The following is a 22073-nucleotide window of genomic DNA, read 5'->3' as shown; positions in this document are numbered from 1 at the left end:
ACCAGTTTATTATGAAGTTACCTCATCAACACAAAGGTCTGTCATCCATCCATCAATCACAGCAGGAGGCCAAAGAAGCGGCGCTAAACCCATGAATATGCAGACGTCAGCGTACATTTAAAGTCTAACAGGATTGTAGAAACTTCCCGAAATATGAAATAATTCAAAAGAAAAAGTAGAAATGTATGTTTTTTCCTTAAGTTCAGTGTTTATGTGACTACAGCTTCTTCTCACTTTGTATGAAAAAAGTGAATATTGTTAGTGTTTGACTTCTTTTTTTTTTTTTTTTACTTTTTAAGGGATTGAAAACTTAATAATGCATAGTTTGTGTCTTGAAAACTGCAGTTTTACATTTCATTGTTGATGTTTTAATTATTGTTATTTGGTTGTGATAAGAGGCAGCACAGAGCTCACTGAACACACTACTATCCTACTTTTTACTAAGTTTTTTTGGTTTTAGGGAAGAAAAATAGATCAAACAGTGACTCCTTTAGTGTCGACTGTAACTAACGTCTATGAAATGCCCTTTGAATATTAATTTAATATCAGCCATAGTTATTTAAGAGCTACTAGTGCTCAAATATGGAGTTTATGTACTTAGTTTACTAGTGCGTGCAAAGTGCTCCATACATTTGAGTTTAACTATAGTTGAAATCATTGTTAACTAATTTTTCTATACTTTTCGGTACAATTTTGAACTGTTTGCATGTTAATGTCGACTCTTATATTTTTGTATTTTGTCGCCACCAGCGAACGAACGAGCATGAAGAATAGTTGTGGATGTTTTTTTTTTTACTTGTTTTCGTGTTTATTTATGGACAATGATTTAGTGATTTGTGGTTTTACAACATCTGTCGTCGTCAGACACAACTGGAAGTGCAAAACAATCTCAAGTTTGCTCATGTGTAAAATATCTATTTTTGCTTGAAATGAAGTCATATTTTTGAATGTTTGTTTTTATGCTGTCGTCAATGCAGAAGAGTTGATTTAGTTTTCATACCAGATTTGATGGAGATGCAGATTTGTTAATAAAGCGTACGGTCAAAGTTGAGTAATGTGTGTGTGTGACTTTGTTTTCATGCATCGGAGACTGTACATACTGGCTTTTAATTTGAAATTCAGGAGTACACCCAAGGCAGCTTCCTGTTGCTTCATACAACTGTGTACTGGGCAAATTAAAAACAAAGCGAAATGGAAATGTGTGTCCCATAAACCTCCAAACTTCCATCGTTAAACTAGTCTGTGATTAAAGGAAAGCTCTGAAACAATTACATCATCACTCCTGTATGTGGGAATGACCTAATGTCATTGGTTTCCCATTAACCCAATAGAAAACTATCGTTAAAATTAGTAACATTACTAACACCAGGTGATTTTTACCCAATAAAAAGTAATAAATACATGACAAATTAGAGTTTTCAACTATGCCATGCCAAACAAAATGATAAAAGAAACCTGAAAAATTAGGAAATACTATTGATGAGTGACATCCACACCTTCTAAAACATCAGAGAAGATTCTGAAGTCAAAGACACTCTGACAAACACAACTTTATGAAAATAATGTAAATATGTTTGCTCGGATGAAAATCACCCGTCAATATTTTATATATTTTTTTTTTAGATTTCAACATGGTTTCACTGCAGGAAAACTGACCTTCTCAGGCTTTAAGACTTACTGAAATATGGAAGGATAAACATATTTTGTTTCCAATAGAGTTCAGTGAAGTCATTGAGCATTCTATTGCACATTATTTCTATTGATATTAATCACATTTCTATCATGGACTCTCTTCTGCTACTCGGAGAAGGCGGTGGCATTTTTCGTTGCTTCCCACCCGTATCTGTCCCTGCTGCTGCTTTTGTTTTGACGAGTTGTGTGTCTGTCGATATTTTCCTTAAAAGACATGGAAGACATCTATGATTGGATTTAAGGTAGCAGGCATGCTGCTGATTGGAGCTGGCAGCTTTCTGACCTATTGCAAGGTCCGTATTACTTTAGCAACTGTTTTGGGAATGCTGCCAGTCATTTCTGAAGGATGGGGTAGGGCTCTCAATACTGAATGATCTCAAAAGCAAGCAGGAGCTGCTTTTGGATCGTTTACGCAGAATTGAAACTAACTTGGAGAAGTTGAGTGCCCGGCTTGTAAGTTTAAAGGCCACTTTATTGGATTAATGCAGAGAGAATCAGGACACAAGGCTACAGAAATTGATCTAGCCTGAAACAAAAACACATTGATTATCTTTTTTTGGCTCTCAAGCCAGCCATTCAAAGTTGTCTCATTTATTTTATCACCAGGAATTTTCTGCAGACAGATACTCCATTGTCCCCTGCCCCCCCCCCACAGCCACCTGGAACTTTGCTTCTGAACTGTATCTATTCAAGGTCATCACGTCATCTGACTATCAGAGACGGAGCAAAGGGATTATATTTTCAATGCCTCATTGGCCGTCTGTCCGCCCTCCCTCGCGTCCGAGCTACAGGGAAGGCGTAGTGGAGCGCCCAGAAGAGGCTGTATGCCCGCATCCCCCAGCAGCTGAAAATTCTTTCCTCTTCTCCACTCCAAACACCCCCCCCACTGCCCATGTGCTATGTTCTCGAGCTCTTCTGTGACTGTGCTTTGTTTTGGTGCACGTACGCTGAGGAGGTTTTTTTCCTAGTTTCATACTGTCCTCCCCAATAAGGAACTCAGTTTAAAGCCTGCCTTTTCACCTCACCTCTCCTCCTGTTGTTCTCCCATTTTTTCATCTAAAGTATGGGGCGCTGCCCTTATGGTGACCCACAGCTCTCCCACTCCTGTCCTCCCATGTCATGTGTTTTCTTGGACGGGATGAAACTGAAATGAAATTCCGTTGCTCTGTAACATGTGCAATGACGATTAAAGATTCTGATTCTGTCACCCCCTTACAATGTATTATTGTTTTATCGCCCAGCCTTAATGTATTCCCATGTAATCATCAGAGAGATGTGCGTAGGCTCCGCTGTAGCCTTGAAAGAAAAACAATAGTCACATGACTCGAGCGCTAAAAAATTAATTGTAATTTTGAAAGAACAACAAATGAATTCATTCATATTTTGTACAGTCACTGTGTTTTATGGCACTTAACATGTTTGTATATTATGTACCCACCGCCCCCAAGCAAACTCCCCGTATGATGGCGGGGTAATAAAAAGGCTGTCAGACATTAAAACACTGTGTTTTTATTGTATTTTGCAGATACAGAAGAACATGATGAACAGTGAATAATAAGGCATGGAGCTCCTAATCACAGATTGTGGATTCGGGTCCACTCCGTCTGTTTCAGGCCTTTTTAAACCTTCAAAGTTTGAATGTCATTAATTGATTCTGAACTTTGATTATTTATTTATTCTATTTTCTCTTTCTGGTAATACTTCCTACTCGGCCAAATCTTCAGCGATAGCTTCCATGTCTATGGTGGACTCATACACCTCTGAGTCCAGCTCAGTTTGTTGCAACACGGAGAAACTAGGCTCCGCCTCCACATGTTCCAGGCTCTGATTGGACACCACCTCCTCCATCACGGTCTGCCCAATCACCACCCTCACTATGCAGGTGGAGGTGAGTTCCGATGAAGCTCCGGGAAGAGGGTTTGGGAAGTCGGTCCCGTCGGCCAGCAGCGAGGCGTCGACCACTTCCACTTCCTGTCTTCCTTCCACTTCCACTTCCTGTTGTCCTTCCACTTCCTGTCTTCCTTCCGCTTCCTGTACGACAATGTTCCTCAGCTTCCTCTGCCGTGGGTTGTAGTTCTCTGTGCGTTTGTGGATGTGAGAATGTCGTCTTAAATGAGCCTGAGAGAAAGATGTGAGGGATTAGCTTTACTTTAAAGCAGAACTAAGTAACTTTTTCACCTTAATAAATCCTTCTCATAGTCCCTGTGAGGGTACTACAAGTGTTTATGGGGTAATTGGGGGTATTTCATCTCCCCCTGCTGTCTCTGGCCAGAAAACCGCACTTGCAACTTTCTTGCCTCCGACCCGGTTGCAAGACGTACTGCTTTACGGCAGTCCAATACAAACTAATGCTAGATTATGACCAGCTCCGTGGCTGCACACGGTTGTCTACAAATTCACTTTTCTCAAACTTATATCAGGGCGGAGCCAGCAAAAAAAAGGCAGAGAAGACCTTTGTCTGAGGAACGGAGCAACTCCATGCAGTGACAGCTCAGCAGCAGCACACAGCAATCACACACACTGTCGTCGTGGCTACAGGCCACTCACAACCCAGCGCTCCATCAGGCAGCACACACACAAATATCCATCCATGTACAGGCATCTCTCTATCCATCCATCCATTTTTAGAGCCGCTTTGTCATCAGCTCACAAACAAACAAACTCACACATTTCCACACTCCCCTCCGTATTACTCCCACATCATTCATTTATTTTACTTGTCTCTCTTCCTCATACTGTTCACATGGTCACATGGGACTATATGTGTGAAAGCACCCTGAGCGTCACTCTTGTATTTTTATTTAAAGTATTATTATTTTTCAGTGGTCGGTTGGGAGAGCAAAGGTGCTCATGTAGCTGTGGGGTGGGGCAGGTGGGTCAATGTGACCTCATGGGTAGAATAACAACAGAAAAACACAAAATCCATCAAATTAGGGAAAGTCATGAAATATGAAGCAAAAAAAGTTGACTATTATTTTTTGAATGATAAACATTGAATGGGGTCAAATTGACCCCAAGGATCATAGGAGGGTTTTAAAAAGGTGGTTGATTGTTTGAACCGACCTGTCGGGTGAACTTGTATCCACAGTCTGAACATTCAAACTTCCTCATTCCTTTGTGACGCCGCAGGTGAACCCGGAGTTGCTCCCTCCCTAGGAAACAACATTTGAATTTATTCATTCATTCTCACTTGTGCTTTAATGACTCCGTGTTACCTTTGAATGTTTTGCTACATATCTGGCAGCAGTGAGGGCGGCCCTCCTCGTGTTTACTGGCTTTGTGACGAACCAGGGCGCCTTTTTCTGTGAAGCGTTGATCGCAGACGTCGCAGCTGAAGGGACGCTCGCCGGTGTGGGTGCGCTGATGTTTATCCAGACTGGCTGGAGTGGGAAGAGAAGCAACGACCTGGTATACACTCTGTTCTCTTTTTGTAAATGCCTTACCTGACACTTGTTCTTACTTTGGCTTACAAATAAACATAGTACACATAATACACAAAATCACAACAAAAATACACAAAATGACTCCAGAATCACACAAAATGACAGAAAAAGACACAAATATGTCTTTATAAACACAAAAAACAACAGAAATTAAACAAAGGACTTCAAAAATACACAAAAACACTCCAGAAACACACAAAATGACAAGTAAAAGACAGAAATATGACATCAAAAATACATAAAATGACTCCAAGAACCCAAAGTATCTCCAACAATTATTCCTCAAAAACACAAAAAAAGCACAGAAATAGACAAAGGACTCCAAAAATACACAAAGAGACTCCATAAGCATGCAAAATCACTCCAGAAACACACAGTTACAAGAAAATTACACAAATAGGACTTCAAAAACACAAAAGGAGAACAAAAATACACAAAGGAGTCCAAAAACATCCAAAATTACCCTAAAAACACACAACATGACTCCAGAAACACACAAAATTACAAGAAAAACACACAATAGAACAGAAAACACAAAATTACTCCAGAAATACACAAAAACACACGAATTTACTCCAGAAACACATTAAATGACAAGAAAAAGACACAAATATAACATCAAAAACTCAATAGAACAACTTATATACACAAAATGACTCAAGGAACCCAAAGTAACTCAAAAAATGACCCCCAAAACACAAAAGACAAAAATATATACACAAAGGACTCCAAAAATACACAAAACGCAAATGAAAAACACATTTATGATATCAAAAACCCAAAAGTACAACAAAATAACACAAAATAACTCTTGAAACACAAAAATAAAACTTACACAAAAGGACAACAAAAAACACCACATTTCTGTGGCCCCCACAGTGATAAAAGTTGCTCTAACTGGTGTGTTGCTGTGATAAAAGTTGCTCTAACTGGTGTGTTGCTGTGATAAAAGTTGCTCTAACTGGTGTGTTGCTGTGATAAAAGTTGCTCTAACTGGTGTGTTGCTGTGATAAAAGTTGCTCTAACTGGTGTGTTGCTGTGATAAAAGTTGCTCTAACTGGTGTGTTGCTGTGATAAAAGTTGCTCTAACTGGTGTGTTGCTGTGATAAAAGTTGCTCTAACGGTGTGTTGCTGTGATAAAAGTTGCTCTAACTGGTGTGTTGCTGTGATAAAAGTTGCTCTAACTGGTGTGTTGCTGTGATAAAAGTTGCTCTAACTGGTGTGTTGCTGTGATAAAAGTTGCTCTAACTGGTGTGTTGCTGTGATAAAAGTTGCTCTAACGGTGTGTTGCTGTGATAAAAGTTGCTCTAACTGGTGTGTTACTGTGATAAAAGTTGCTCTAACTGGTGTGTTGCTGTGATAAAAGTTGCTCTCTGCTCTAACTGATGGCGTGACCTTGAGTCCTGAATGTTTTCCCACACAGGTGACACTGGTACGGTCTCTCCCCGCTGTGGATGCGTAGATGCATATTGAGGTTGTTTTTCTGAGAGAAGGCGTGGCCACAGAAGGTGCAAACGAACGGTCGCTCGTTTCTGTAGAAGAAGAAACAAAGACAACGTTTTTATACGTTGGATTCTTTAGCGTCTGAGAGAAAACGTGCCCACCTTAGGGCTGGGCGATATAAACTGGATATACTGTAGCTCTAGCCCACCTGTGAATAGCTTTGATGTGCATCTGGAGGCCGTTTCTACTGGACGCCCTATGCCCACATTCCTCACACACAAACGGCTTTTCTCCTCGATGTTTGGCTGCTTCGTGCACGCGGACCTCCGTCCTCGTCAGGAAGGTTTTGGGGCACTGGGAACACTGGAAAGAAAACGTACACAGTGTTAGGAAAGAGCACACGTTCCAGATTGATAACGTGTCCCTACGCGTTCTTACTACGTGTGGTTTAGGGTAACCATGGACCTTCATCATGTGACTCGTCAGGTTCTTCTTGTACAGAAACTGTTCCTGACACATGGAGCACTGAGGTTAAAGAAGGAGAGATTAGATTAGAAGAAAAGTTAATGCTTTGAAATGATTTCAGTGGTTATAGCTGTTAGCTGACCTTGTGAGGCATCTCTCCTGTGTGAGAGACGACATGTAAACGCATCTTCTCTTTGCTTTGGAATGTTGAGGAGCATGTGGGGCAGCTGTAGGTCTGAAACACACACGAAACACCAAGAAAAACACACAATAATGATTTCAGGTACACAAAAGGGTACAAAAATACACAAAAATCACTTTAACATACACAAAATGAGTCCAAAAACACACAAGAACAACAGAAGTAAACAAAAATGGCTTAAAAATAACACAAAGACAACAAAAGTACACAATAGGAGAATAAAGTACACAAAAATGACTCCAAACATACATAAAATGACTCAAAACATACCAAAGTACAACAAAAACACACAAAATGACTTTAGAAGCACACAAAATTGTCATCATTACCTGAACTCGAGCACAGTCTTTCATCTCATGCATCAGGAGATTTTCTTTTCTGAAGTATTTCTTCCCACATTTGTTACAACCAAAGGGACGCTCGCCTGTGTGACGTCTGCACAACACAACAACACATCATAGGCAGAAAATACTGTACATCTACAGAGGAAAACAGGAGGAGGAGAAGGAGGAGGAGAAAGAGGAAGAGAAAGAGAAAGAGAAAGAGAAAGAGAAAGAGAAAGAGAAAGAGAAAGAGAAAGAGAAAGAGAAAGAGGAAGAGGAAGAAGAAGAAGAAGAAGAAGAAGAAGAAGAAGAAGAACTCTACCTGTTGTGGACCTTAAGGTAATATTTACTTTTAAATGATTTATTACAGATCAAACATTTCTTCTTCTTCTCTGAGTCTGTGGTGGAGTCATCATCATCTTTGTCCTCGTTCTTAGTTTCAGACGTTTTGTTTTGGATTTTTTCCTCCTGTGCAGCTGGAGATGAAGGCGTGGCCTCTGCAGCAGGAACATAGTCTTCATCAGTGTCATCGGAAATGTCCTGGAAGTCCTCGGCATCTTCATCCTCATCCTCTTCCTCCGCTGCTGCTTCTTTTTCTTCTTCAGTTGCTCGACCACTGGTGACGGTCAACAGTGGTGATGCCTGTAAACATCAAAGACATCATAGAGGTAAGCTGTGTCTTTTAGCTCTGGGGTTCTCAACCTTGGGTCACAAGACACTGGGAGGGCGTCGCCAGATGCCTTCAAAAAACAAAGAATTATTGAACAATTTGAGCCAATTTTTGCTCATTTTTACTACAACAAACTTGCCGTATTTTAACCTATTTTCATCACTTTTCTTGCTACATTTTTGCTCCTTTGAATTAATTTTTGCTACATTACTCACACTTCATCCAATTTTCACCACTTTTCCACCTAATGTCACATATGTTGACCGATTATTGTCACTTTTAACCTCTTTTCACCATATCTCATGCTTATTTTTGCCAATTTACCACATTTACCATTTATCATGCTCATTATTTGCCAGTTTAAACTAATTGTTCCTATTTATTAAATTACATCCCCCCATTTCCACCACTTCTAAACCACTATTGACACTTTAAACCTTTTTTTAACCACTTTTTCTGTCTGTTTTTGGTCACTCTAATTTGCAACTTTTAACCAATTTCTGTGGTTTTTAAAATCCCATTTCACCACCATTTTTGGTCACTTTTAACCCATTTTATTTCTGATTTAAAAAATGATTTACATCTTTATGATGACTATATTTATGGCCCAAATAATATTAAACTTCCTGGATAACAGTGGATATTATTCAGATGAATAAATAAATGTGGTTATCACAGATTCATAGAACAATGGACCATCATTTTACTGACTTTATGGATGGACCCCAAAAATCTCTCCCCTTTATTCCCCCTTATAGATGGTCCTGTCTCCACATGACTGTTCTTCAATGTTTATGTCTGTGTTCAACCACCTTCAGCTACAGTGGGGGTCCCTGGTCTCTGAGACCTTTATTTTGGGGGTCGTGGGGGAGCTGAAAAGGTTGAGAACCACTGTTCTAGCTCTACCTGTGTTTCTGCTGCTGGTTGCTCTACGTGTGTGTTCTTCTCTTCTTCTGGAACACTCCTGGCGTTTCTCTCATCGATGGAAACCAGTCGTTTGGGGGCCTTCACAACACGACCAGAGCAAGTCGTCTTTGTTGTTGTCGTCGTCATGGAGACAGCAGCAGAACATCCGGATCCACATTCATCCAGGCTGAACTCATCTTTCTGATTCTCCTCTTTCACCGTCGCCACCACACACTTCCTGGGTCGTCCTCGTTTACGCCTCACAGGTGCGACTTCCCCTGAGGCGTCCTGGAAGCGCACGCACAGGGCGAGCGCCTCGGGCACGCGCAGGCTGGAGGCCGCCTCCCGCACCGTCTCCACGTTGGTGGGGTCCAGCTTCAGTTCTCCGGTGTAGACGAAGTCCAGGAGGGGGCGGAGTCCGTGGGCGGAGCAGCCCTGCAGACGGAGCTCTGTGATTGGCTGCTGGAAGAGCTCGCTGAAACTGGAGAGCACGCAGCCATGGACGTGGTGCAGCGTCCCGTCGCCCACATTCAGCGCGGTGTCGCAGAACCTCCCGTCTGTTCTCTGCTGGTTCAGGGACGACAGGAGGCGACGGGCGTGGTCGATCTGGATCAAAGGCATCGCTCTGGGATCAGATGCTAGAAACAGAAGAAAACGTTAACGTTTACGGTACTTTGAGGAATCTGATACTTGAATAAATCACAAACTCCACAGTAGATTTAAAGGTTTCATGGCTTTAACACGTTCTGATCGACAGAAACTAAACTACAAACATGTAGTTGATGATGAGGATGAACACAGATTGGTGTGATGGTTATTTAGGAGGAAATCTGACTTTACGTTTCAAAAATTCCCTAATTCTGTTTCAGAGTTAAGCCATTCCCTTATCATTGCTGTTTAGATGAATTTACTGGCTACTAAACTTTCCAAAATAGCAAATAAATGTGTGATTTTGTCCCAAATAATGCATATGACATATCTGTGTCATGTTGGGGCCCAATTTTAATTAAAAGAGCGTTCTTTTGTATTTCATTTCTCATTTTGTGTTTTTGTTGTTTTCGTGTGTTTTTTGTCATTTTGTGTATTTATGTTGGATAAATTATTGTTATTTTGAGTGTTTTTGGCGTCATTTTGATTATTTTAATTCCCATATTGTGTATTTTGTATTTTACTCTCATTTGGTGTATTATTGGAGTCATTTTGTGCATTTACTTTAGAAGCCGCACAAAATTAGACATGTGGCCCCTCGGCCGCTGAATGCCCATGTCTGGTTTAAAGCAATAGTGGATTTTTTTTTTTTCCCAGTACAAAATTGAAATAATTACTTGTTTTTTTTAGCGGTCGGTGATTTGGTGCATTTGTTTAACATTGACAGAGTTTATGGCTCTAAAAATATTGTGGAGTTTGATTGAATGTATTAATTTGAGATATCTACATTTGAATTATTTGGTCATTTACACAATAACTCACGTTTTCTCAATCATTTTTCCTGTCTTCTGTGGGCAGAATTTGATGCTCTAAAGGGCCGGATCTGGCCCCCGGGCCTTGAGTTTGACACTTATGGTTTAGATGTTCTTTTATTCTGATTGAACTAATAATGACAGGCCCTTACCCTCCACGTTAATTCCCCAGCACGGCTCTTTAATGACGCTCCCTTAGCGATGCCAGCATCCAAATCAGCTGCAACTTATTCTCCCAACGCTGCTCAACCGCAACTATTAAAACTTTATCATATCATAAACTTACACTAAAACATAATATTCACGGGAATGTAGTGGAAAATTAGCAAAGCATGCGTCTTGCGGCTTGTTTTTGTTACCTTACAGGCCCCTAAGGAAGCGGAAGTGACGAGTTTAAGCGAACCGAGTCGACGTGTTGCCAGATTCTGTTTTCCTGAATGAACGTGTTTCTACTTTTTTTTTTCTCTCGCTTTCTTTGAAAATAAATTAGAATTTAAAAGTTATTTCTTCTTGATTTTATTAAAACTACTTGAACAAGACATTTGTGTTTGCCGTTTGCTCCAAAGGCTAAAGAAATTAATTTTAAAGTGTTAAATATTATCTACTACTACTCCTACTCCAACTACTACTACTACTACTACTACTACTAATAATAATAATATTAAATAATGATTAAGTTATAATATGATATACTATCTTCATTAATTATAACTTAGTATATCATAATTATGAGAAAGTATCTCTTAATTATAACTTAGTCATTATTTACTATTATTATTATTATTATTATTATTATTATTTTACTATTCCGATTTATTGTTTTTTTATTTTTCCTGGCGGAAATGGGCTTCCAAACCAAAGGCATTTAAATGAGTAGAAAAAAACCAACTAATTTTATTTTTATTACAATTTTATACTTTGCCTTTCATTCCTTGAAACAATGAGAGCCAATAAAATATGTTAAATTAATGTTAACTAAACATACAAAAACTGATCAAAACATAATACACAACATTGACAATCAAGAACCGAACAGAAAATAAAACTAAAACGAAACATCAGAGGTTACTCAAAACACAAATTTCCAATAATTCTGGAAATCTTGGTAGCAGGTATTATTTCGTCGGTTTAGAGGCGGGAAATCACGAGCTGCACATGGCAACACAAGTCTTAACTCCGGAAGCTTTTGTTTGACCAATGTAATACCGCACACAACACAAGCGTCACACGATATAAACTTACTTCGTAATTCAATAACCTTTATATTCAATAGCATTTCATGGTTTTGCAGCGTAGTTACGCTACATAAAGCTATGAAAGGGAGTTTATTAACAAAGTGTAAATATTAATAAAACTCTCTGAAAGGCAGTGATCGACCATCTGCAGGTAGTGTCTGACTGGGTTTACACATGTGTAGCTAACACGTTAGCCTCTACGTAGCGCACTAATGCACGTTCACAGGGGTTTTCTTCCATTAAATATAAACACTGCACACATAACGTAACCGTTCTTACGTGTTTCTCCACAGACTAGCACAGCTGGACTCATCTGGGAAGCTCACTTTCTTCTCAACACTGTGACAATGGCAGCTAGCGGCTAATGCTAACTGTTTATACGGCGGCGCGTGGGAGACGTCAGCAGCCGTATTATAACAAATTTCTAATTGTAAGTTAAATATAGTAGTTTTTCTACTTTTTACCAGTTTGTTTGTTGGTGAAAAACTTGTTTATCTGTTTGCTTAATGGTTAAATAATATATTTTTAAAAAAATTAGTTTTAGGCGCTATACAAATAAAGTTTAATTGAATTGAATGACATTAGGACCACATTATCAATATTATCATTAAGAATGACTAACTATTCTAGGCATTAATACACGAAAGAACTAAGGGGTTCTTGTGTGTTTTTGTGGTAATTTTGTTTTTTGTTTTTTTTTCGTGTTATTGTCAATTTGGTTTTTTTATCATTATTTGTCATGTTGTGGTCGTTTTTAATGTTTACATGTATTTTAGTTATTTTGTCTATATTTATTGTTGTTTTGTGTCTTCTTGTTGTTTTGTGTGTTATTGTTGGTGATTTGTGTCTTTTTGATGTCATTTTGTGGTCGTTTTTTATATTTTCATGTACATTTTGTTTACTTTGTTTTCTGTTTTGTGTGTATTTGTTATTTTGTGTATATAGTGTTGTTGTTTTGTCTGTTTTATGATAATTTTGTTGTCGTTACTCTTATTGTTGTCGATTTGTGTCTTTTTTGTTAAGTTGTGCTCGTTTTTTATGGTATATATTTTTTTGTTTGTTTTATATTTTGTGTGTATTTGTTATTTGTGCATGTATTTGTTATTTTTTATTTTAGGAATTTTTATGTGTACATTTATTGTTGTTTTGTGTGTTATTGTTGTCGATTTGTTTTTATAATGTCATTTTGTGGTTTTTGAATATTTTAATGGATTTCAGTTATTTTGTCTATATTGTTGTTTTGTGTGTTTTTGTTTTAGATTTGTATCTTTTTTTAATGTTGTTTTTTGGTCGTTTTCTAAATTCCTCCATTGTGTTGAATTTTTTTCTCCCATTTTGCGTTTTTGTTTTGTTTTATTTTATTTTGTGCTTTTGAGCTACATCTATTTTTGCCTTAATTAGATGTAAATATGATGGATTATAGCAAAAATGCTCATAGGACAATCAGTAATTATTTATGCTTATTTAAGGCTCTAAATATTTCCTCCAGTTTTGAATGTGCACATTAAATACACCACTGATAATGTTGATATGAATAAGTTTATTGAATGTTTTTCCATTGTGACCCTCTGTGTATTTAATAAACGTCCTCTCTCCACAGCTGGGTTGTGATTGGTTGTTGACAGCAGGACGATGAAGGTGAACAAACCCCCACAGGTTAAAGGTAAATCTCAGAAGTGGAAGGACGTGCGTGGCAGGCGGTCCCGGCCCCCCGTCACCTCCTCTGACCTCACCTCCAGTCCTGTTCCGGCCGCTGCCATAAAGAAGCACAAAGTGTCTGTGAACAGGAAACCCTCCGTCAAAAGGTTAAAAAAAGCCCCGAAGCCAGTGGTCGATCGGGGGTCAAATTCCACAGATCCAGGCTTTAGGAAACCTCCGGCTCAGGCTAACGGTAGCTCAACGTTAGCTTTGGAGAATGAGTCAATCGACTGGCAGGAGTGGAAGGAGTATTCCTCCTCGGTTTACGGGAACGGTGTGGAGGAGACTCAGGAGAACACGGAGGAGGCCCCGGGGGGGCGGCTGGAGGGAGAGGCTCTACATCACTGTGCACAGAGGGGGGATGGAAAGAACCACGTCGTGCTCGTCATGCAGAAGGAGCAGGTAGGCCTCAACATTTAACCCTCAGATAAAGACATCATCTACCCTTTCTCACTTCCTTCTGCATAGGGATGGGTACTGAATTCAGTACTTTTTTAGGTCGAATAAACAAACCTAGGGCCCTAAATTTGTTTTATTTTTTTTCCAAATTTTGTTTTATTTTTTCCCAAATTCTGTTTTTCGCTTTAATTTTTTTAAATTCTGTTTTTTTAAAGAAATATTTATAATTTTCTAAAGAAAATATTGGTTTTTAACTCTTGTGAGGAAACAATAAATTCTAATAAATAAAAAAAAAACTCATAATTAAACAAAAATGTATGTTAAAAATAAATTAAGATACAAATAAAAGGTATATAAGTTGTAGTGACATGGATTATTCTAACTGCTCTTTTTTAATTATTCATATGTCATATAAAGATGTAAGAGAACTGCATTGATTTCACCCAATTTCCTCTCAGAGATCAATGATTTACTGAATCTGAGCAGGTTTATTGAATAAGTTTTGATCGACTTAGTTTAAATTTACCTAATTCAAATGATCCTGTCTTCTGTAGCTCTGATGGGATGTTGTTAGAATGTAACATTCTAATAACATTGCTCCAACGGACTTTTAATTTAAAAACCGGAAGTTCCCACTGAAACGATTGTACTTGAGGTAGCTTGCTGACTGTGAATGTGTAGCTGCGAGGCTGGAATAAAACGATCAAAAGAACCACACGGACTGAGTTATTCTTAGTTAGTCAGACACAACAGTTTGAACACTGAGCAGGGAAAGAAGATTAAAGCTGATCACGTTTTCATGGAGCGCCGCTGCGCTACATGAAAAATGGACGGAGCTTTACAGGCACAGCAAAGTTAAACGTGCACATTTAGCTCTGTATTTACGAGTCAGTGATGATTTGCATTGTTTTTAGACGGTGTTTTGGTGATTCAGGCACAGTTTAATTGAGTATCGGTTCAAATGTTAAATGTATCCATCCATACTTCTGCAGACCCTGTGCTTCCGTGGAAAGTGTTTCCTGACGTGTTTGTACGGCCGTGTGGAAGTGATGGGCTTCACCATCGAGGAGGGGCAGCAGTCGTACCCGCTTTACTCCCCAGCTTCACATTCTCCGCTCAACATCAGGTGCCTGGAGAGCCCAGCGGTCGCCAGGGATGACAGAGCTGAAGCTTCACTAATCCTCCAACAGTATCTGTTACCAGGTTTGTAGATCCTCTCCTCTAAGCCACGACGCTCCTTCACGAACTGATCGACCAATGGCCATGTGTACATGGGAGCTTTAATTCAGAATAAAAGTTAATTCCGTTTTAAACTGACCTTGTGAACAGTTAATTCCTAATGCTAATTTCATTCCGAATTAAAGTTAAATCCGAATTTGGTGGTTTGTTTATCCCTATTTTAATTTCGAATTAAATAATTCCTCTATCTTGTAAACACTTAATTCCTCTTTAAGGTAATTCCGGTCGTTTTGCTCATGTGCGACTTGACGTGCTGGTGACGACATAATCCGGCCCGGACTAGAGTGATACTATTTATTTAATAATGAAAAGAGTGGATGGATGGAAGCATAAACGTGGAAGTTCACACGGACATCGGCAAACGAAACAGGCTTCATTGGACGCGTGATACTAAGACCTGGAAACGGAGTAAATGCGTCCCCGTACCTCATTCACAGGCTGTGATATCACCAAGTTTAGCATTGTAACGGTTGTTCGAGCTACTATCTTTACCATATTTTCCGGATTTTTACTGGTAATTAGCTCCTATCTTCCTTCCGTTCCACGGACCAAAGTGTGTTATTGTCCAGCTTTAAAACTTCAATCAAAATAAAGGTGAAAACAGTTCCATAATAAAAGGTTTGTTGTGTGTTTTTTTCCGATAGACGTGATATGTCACGTTCTCCCCCTGTCCAATCAGAGCCGTCCCAACCCCCAGACCTAAAGTGGAATTAAGTAAAGCCGAATAAACCAGTTTTCCATGTAAACCTCAATTCGGAATCACTATTATTGTGTAAACGCAAAGCAGGACACTTTAATTCAGAATGTTTTAATTCTGAATAACTAATTCCAAATTAAAAAACATCATGTAACCGTGGCCAATATCATTGATTGTTTTTCCAGCGTCGAGGAAGAAGCTGTTGAAGAAGGTGCGTCCAAACTCCTCCATCATCCTGCTGGAGCCCATAGAGACGCCCCTCACTCGCTTTCTCTCCAGCTTCTCTGAGCTGAGCAAGCTGTTCAGCCCTCCCATTGTGAGTGATTTCACAGCTTCATCATCCATCCATCCATCCATCCATCCTTTCATCCATCCATCCATCAGGCCTCCAACTTCCCCTTTCAAAGTTTCACAAATTCCTTTTTCAGGGTTTTCACCTGGCCACATCACTTTTCCTTTTCATCATCTTTCCCTGTTTAGGTGGGTTTGAATTCGGGCTGCACGATTATGGCCAAAATGATAATCACCATTATTTTGATCAATATTGTAATCACGATTATAACCACAATTATTTATTGTCTGCATTCATTTTGCACTGCTTTTTGAAAAACGATATATGATCAGTTAACAGTGCAAAATGAAGTTTTGAATAGAAATGATACCAAACAAACAAAGAATTTTAAATGGACAAGGATTAACTTAATAACTACACTATTACAGCTTTTACATACTTGCTTTCACGAAATGCAACTCATTGGAAACAGTTACAGCTCTCATCAATCCACCGAATGACTAATGCTTGAGAAGGTGACTGATTTGATATGCAGCAGAGCCCACATTTTAATTTTAAATATTGCCGGCGATCAGGTTAATTTAATCTCCGCAACCAAAATTGTGATCACGATTAAAATTCGATTAATTGTGACGGGCAAGTTCGAATAGAATCTTGGGCAGATTTGGACGCATTATGTCACATTTTGTAGACATTCAGTCACCTGTTTTCTGGTGAAAAAACAGTGTTTAAATGCGTGATCTCGTCCCAAAACCTGATTTTTAAATAAAGGGAAAGACAATAAAAACAATTGGGATTGACTTTTCCGTTTCTGAATATGAATTCATTTTTTTTCCCCATAAGTTTTGCATGATCACGGTAAATCTTTGCCCTCCATCCACCTGACCATCAGATATGTGTAACTTGGTGTTTGTGTTGTAATTCTCTCCTCACTGCGTTTCTTCAGAGTGAACTCCTGTGGGCCGTTCTCGACACTCCACTCAATGGTTTGGGTGTGATTCCTCTGTCCAGCTCTGTGGAGGGCATGAAAATATCAAAGAGCGTCAACGATGCACTGAACACAGTGGTCGGTGCTTGCAGAGGTACGTTCTATCATACTTACATCTGGAAAAGTTTTCATTCTGTGTTTTAGAGCCAAACTTTGCTGATGGACGAACATGCACGAGGCTATATTATTGAATTGAAATATTAATTAAATTGAATTGACTTTTTTTGCTCTCTGCTTTTATTTCTTTTATTAAATTGATCTATGGGGCTGACACTAAGTCTTTATCTGATAGAAAAAAAAAGTATAATCTCAACAGCTTTAAATGCTTTCAACACGCTGATAAAGTCATTTTAACTCCTCGTTTTAACGTAATAAGCACATTTTTATTTTTATTGTTGTTTTGCGTCACGTCTCGTTAGTGAAAAGGCCGTTTTTTTTTGTGTCCACAGGAGACATGGACGGATGTGCAGTCATTCTTGTGTGCGGGGCGAAGAATGTGGGCAAGTCGACGTTTAATCGTTTCCTCATCAACACCCTGTTGAACCAGTGAGTTTCACACATTTTATTGTTTTTTTTTTACATGTAACAGTAGCAGATGTAGACATGTGTAACAGCAGTGGGTGTGGCCTCTCCACAGCACGGCCAGCGTTGACTACCTGGAGGCTGACCTCGGTCAAACGGAGTTCACACCGTCCGGCTGCTTGTCTTTGACGACCGTCACCGATCCTCTGCTGGGTAAAAGCAAACTTTGTGTCTTTAAAGGAATCCTCCACTGATTTTATAAACGTGACCTAAAATCCTCAAAAGGTTCTCATTATTAGATCTATGCCTAACAAACACATTATTATGCAACATATTTGTTTAATTGCATTTAAAAATGGGACTACTTTACAGTTTTAGAGCTTGTGTTCCTCCATTTTGAAATCACATGATTGATGATGTCACACGGCCGCACTGCCTGTAAACATTTCATTGTTTTCTATCACAGTGAAACATTCAGCCTGATTTTTAGATCGTTTAGCAGCTTTTTCAGTCTAAATGCTGCTTTTGGTTTCTCTAATCTAACTCGTGTCAAAGTCATGGCCCCAGGTGCCAAATCTGGTCTTTTGGATCTGGAGCATCCAATTCTGCCCTCAGGAGAAAGTAAAAATGACAGCGAAAACATGAATCATTGTGTAAATGAAACTCAACAATATTTGCAGATGCTCACAGTTTCTCCCGGTGATTATATCACATGATTGCAGTAATTTTTATATGGTAAACCGTTGAAAAAAATCAAAATTCTTACAAAACTCTTAATTTTTGGCATAATATTTGGCACACTTATTGCTTGGATATTGTTGGCTTCTTACATATTTTGCATTTTATGTATATGTAGAAGTACAAATTAGGGCACAATAATGTTGAAATTACTAATTAAATCTATGGCCCACTTGAGATGAAATTGTAAATCACACGGAGTCAAAGGACTCTCAGCCAGAAGGACTTCTATCCTCAGGTTTTGTGTGTCTTCAACAGTCGCTAACTTCAGCCACCAGAGCGTGTCAGCACACTGTTGAAGGGAGAGTAAAGGTCCCTTAGGAGAGCTCTTCTTCTCTGCTTCATTTTCTGCTACGAAAACACAGAGGTGGAGCTGTCGCCCCCTGAGGTCACAGATTGTTTTCGGGTCACAACAGTTTTATTCCTCTTTCGATAAACAAAAGAGGTTTACATCGGTATCTTTAAATTTTATTATGTTATTTAGAGAAACTAAAAGCAGCACAAGTGACTGAAAAAGCTGCTAAATTATCTAAAAATCAGGCTGAATGCTTCACTCCAATAGAAAACAATAGAATGTTTACAGGCAGTGGGGCTGTGTGACATCATCAATCGTGATTTGAAAATGGAGGAACACAAGCTCTAAAACTGTAAAGTAGTCAAATGAATATGGTGCAAAATAATGTGTTTTGTTAGATATAGATCTCGTAATAACTACATTTTAAACAGTGGAGGGTGCCTTATCATCTTAAAAAAAAAAACAGGTTTTTATTATCATTGTAGTTTTTTCTTTAAAGGAAAGTTCTAAACTGACACTTTTCTTCAGGTCCTCCGTTCACGCACCAGCAGACTCCTGATCACATGATCTACTACGGTGAGTCCTCCTGTGAGTCGGACCTGGATCGCTACTTGGAGTCCCTGAAGTCGTTATGGCGCAGACGATCCCAGAGCCAGGAGAGAACGCTGGTCATCAACACTATGGGCTGGGTCAAAGGTCAGTCAGCTGTGGGCCAAAATAGTAAATGAAGGATTAATACTGATCAACCCCCCCCCCTTCCATTAGGATTTGGTCTCCAGCTGCTGGTGGACATGATCCGCCTCTTCCCGGTCACTCATGTGGTCCAGCTGTGTCACAGCGGCGTCACCCAGTGCCCCGCCCTCACCTCAGACTACGTGAGGACGGCCGACGGCTACCAGACGCGCCCCCCTGCCCAGACGGCTCTGGAGATGTTCACGGAGAGTCCCGTCACGCCCAGGAGCTACACCCACTTCCTGGTTCAGTCCGAGTTTCTGGACGTGGGACGACAGGGGACAGCGTAAGAGCCCCTCTGTGAGTCTGAGCTCAGAACGAGCCCCATGCAACAGAATCTGACATGTGTACGACGTGTTTTTACAGGAAACACCAGCGCACCAATGAGCAGAGGGAGCTCTCCATGCTGGGATACCTGAGCCAGCTGCAGTCAGATGACCCTGGACCAGTTAGAGCTCTGCACAGCCTCACGCCATACCAGGTACGCTCAATACGTACCAGTTCAGGCTAACTGAGCTAACCTTGCTCTTCCAACCTTTCACAAGGTTGGAAATCCCTGGTTTGAGGACAAAAGAACAACATTGTCTCCAATTTTCCATTTCAAAGTTTCCTCAAATCTTCAGCAGAGTTTACTGAGTCACATTACACTTTCCTGTTTCGTTTTCAATTTTTCAATGAGTTTAGTACATGGATATCTTACATTTTGAACCTGTCAGAACCTGTGAAGCAGATTTTAATTGACATCTGATGTTCTAATGTTCTCAATCCAACTCACAGGTTCCCTACATGGCCGTAGCTTTAGGTGTTCTTCACTGTGAGGTGGAACCTTCTCACATGTTCTATGCCTCTAACGCCTCCTTGGTGGGTCTGTGCTGCCTGGCTGAGAAGGTGGAGAGTAGACGAGGTCCAGTCCTTCTGTCCCAGGCTCCAATCTGTCCCTGTGTCGGGTTCGGTGCGTGTCACGATCAATCCAAACTTTTTAAAACCAAGATTCACCAAAAACAACGACACCATCTCTCTGTCCGTGTGTTTCAGGCGTTCTACGAGGCATCGACGTGGAGCGAGGTTTATATTTTCTACTGACGCCCATCGACCCGTCCATCCTCAGGAAGGTCAACTGTCTCCTCCTGGGGGCCGTAACGTTGCCTTCCTGTGTCCTCACAGCTCAGGTCAGACCTTAGGCCACACCCACACCCAGGCTTCGTCTAAATATTCCCTCCTATCCTTTCCTATCCACTTTTCCGTAACCCCGTGGATGATGTCACAGGGTTAAGGAAAGGTGTTAGGAGACTTCCTAAAAGGAGTTAGGGAAAAGGCCATCACGTTGTATTGACAATCAGACACACTTCCATTAGGTGACGTAATAATCCGATGGTGGCGAAAGTTAGTGACGTCTGCCGTGGTAAAAAACTACACATTTCTGAAAATGGACTAAAAGCACATTTATAACACTTTTTGCTGATGTAATCTCAAATATCACAAGGTTTGGATGTAAATTAAAGGAAAAGAGGCTACCAGGCTACGAGGAACCACTGCAGACTCCTAGAGGAAGTGCGTCTGATTGTCAAAACAAAGTGATCGCCGTTTCCTAGCTCCTTTTTTTAACCCTGTGACATCATCCACTGGGTTATAGGAGAGGAGATAGGAAAGGAGATAGGAGGGACTATTCAGATGCAGCCCAAATGTACAGGAGTTGTAATGACATGCTACATACACACAGCGAGGACAAACAGTGTCAAAATCTATTTGTGGTGGGCTGCCACAAATACATGAATGTGTGGGAAACCCTGTGTTTCCTCAGACTCACTTGGTTTGTGTCTCAGGTCGGGCTGGAGGGAGAGAAACCCTACGTCACGTCAGATTACATCTTTGACCTCAGCGGTGCTGGAAAGATGCGCGTCTTCAAAGGAATGCTGAGGCCAAGTCTGACAGCCTCACGTTGATACTTCAATGCAGCTTTAGTCGGTCCTGTTCCTGTCGTCTGTGAGCTTTTAACGCCTCACGTTCTCCACTGAACTCACACCAGAACAAACTAAACCACTGCACCACCACCAGCTCCTGCACTGGTTTTAGAAACCTACATGTTGACTGTGTCAAGGACTTCAGAGTGTTTGTGTTGTTCACACACACACACACACACACATCAGTGTCGTACAGTAGTGTGTAGTTTCACTGTTACTTCAAATGTCTGCTTCATATTAAACGATACATCTTTGGAACTTCTGGTTTTTCTGTTTGAGGACTGGTGTCACTGGCGTTTGACAATTACTCCAAAAACACACAGGATGGCTCATCAAACAAAAAAACAACAATAAGAATATACAAAAAAGACAGAAAACTGCAGTAAAAACATACAAAAAAACAGAAAACACAAAATGGCACCAAAAAAATATATACTACGGCAACAAATATGCATAAAACGAGAAAGTAAAGCTGTAAGCAGCGTTGAACGGGCAACCACATGCATGTCGAAATGTGGCGGAGGTTGAGGTGTGTTGCATGTGTTGAGACGTAGGATTAAATCACAAACTTTCCTGCAATGTTCTCTGCAAATATAATGTCTATGATTTCCTTGTACCAATAGGTGGTGCTATGACTATGAATGACATTTGGGTTAAACCATAACTGGAGGTG

General features: G+C 40.0%; 2 protein-coding genes across 5 annotated transcripts; one reads left to right on the top strand and one right to left on the bottom strand.

Annotated features, from left to right (window-relative positions):
* Positions 1-3255: 3255 nt before the first annotated feature.
* Positions 3256-12224, bottom strand: zbtb48 (zinc finger and BTB domain containing 48). 3 transcript variants are annotated; one of them, XM_028452288.1, is made up of 11 exons: positions 12119-12224; positions 9145-9782; positions 7891-8210; positions 7575-7680; positions 7186-7278; positions 7017-7103; positions 6787-6941; positions 6531-6667; positions 4908-5072; positions 4756-4844; positions 3256-3810 (listed from the first exon to the last, which is right to left on the bottom strand). In XM_028452288.1, the coding sequence occupies exons 1-11, from the start codon at positions 12150-12152 to the stop codon at positions 3397-3399; spliced, it is 2238 nt and encodes a 745-aa protein (XP_028308089.1). In that variant the 5' UTR covers positions 12153-12224; the 3' UTR covers positions 3256-3396. The 3 variants fall into 3 exon arrangements, with proteins under 3 accessions (XP_028308089.1, XP_028308091.1, XP_028308090.1); XM_028452290.1 differs by lacking the exon at positions 12119-12224 and adding an exon at positions 10615-10751 and having other exon boundaries at positions 3257-3810; XM_028452289.1 differs by lacking the exon at positions 12119-12224 and adding an exon at positions 10757-10970 and having other exon boundaries at positions 3258-3810.
* Positions 11805-21658, top strand: nol9 (nucleolar protein 9). 2 transcript variants are annotated; one of them, XM_028452291.1, is made up of 14 exons: positions 11805-11990; positions 12133-12269; positions 13440-13939; positions 14929-15139; positions 16058-16188; positions 17111-17246; positions 17602-17698; positions 17790-17887; positions 19236-19403; positions 19473-19725; positions 19806-19920; positions 20217-20391; positions 20475-20608; positions 21263-21658. In XM_028452291.1, exons 3-14 carry the CDS (start codon positions 13472-13474, stop codon positions 21380-21382), a joined length of 2106 nt encoding a protein of 701 aa, XP_028308092.1. In that variant the 5' UTR covers positions 11805-11990; positions 12133-12269; positions 13440-13471; the 3' UTR covers positions 21383-21658. The 2 variants fall into 2 exon arrangements, with proteins under 2 accessions (XP_028308092.1, XP_028308093.1); XM_028452292.1 differs by having other exon boundaries at positions 11805-12269.
* Positions 21659-22073: the final 415 nt, after the last annotated feature.

This window comes from Gouania willdenowi, chromosome 7 (assembly GCF_900634775.1).
Source record: "Gouania willdenowi chromosome 7, fGouWil2.1, whole genome shotgun sequence".
NCBI lineage: Eukaryota > Metazoa > Chordata > Actinopteri > Blenniiformes > Gobiesocidae > Gouania > Gouania willdenowi.
This window is presented reverse-complemented; position numbering and strand designations above follow the sequence as displayed.

Coding starts and splice junctions, on each gene's coding strand:
- zbtb48 (XM_028452288.1), bottom strand. CDS start 12,152: ATGAGTCCAGCTGTGCTAGTCTGTGGAGAAACAC. Junction 7,104..7,185: donor CAGGAGAGATGCCTCACAAG/GTCAGCTAACAG, acceptor CTTTAACCTCAG/TGCTCCATGTGTCAGGAACA. Junction 6,942..7,016: donor GTTACCCTAAACCACACGTA/GTAAGAACGCGT, acceptor TTTTCTTTCCAG/TGTTCCCAGTGCCCCAAAAC.
- nol9 (XM_028452291.1), top strand. CDS start 13,472: ATGAAGGTGAACAAACCCCCACAGGTTAAAGGTAAATCTCAGAAGTGG. Junction 15,140..16,057: donor CCAACAGTATCTGTTACCAG/GTTTGTAGATCC, acceptor TTGTTTTTCCAG/CGTCGAGGAAGAAGCTGTTG. Junction 17,888..19,235: donor CGTCACCGATCCTCTGCTGG/GTAAAAGCAAAC, acceptor ACTTTTCTTCAG/GTCCTCCGTTCACGCACCAG.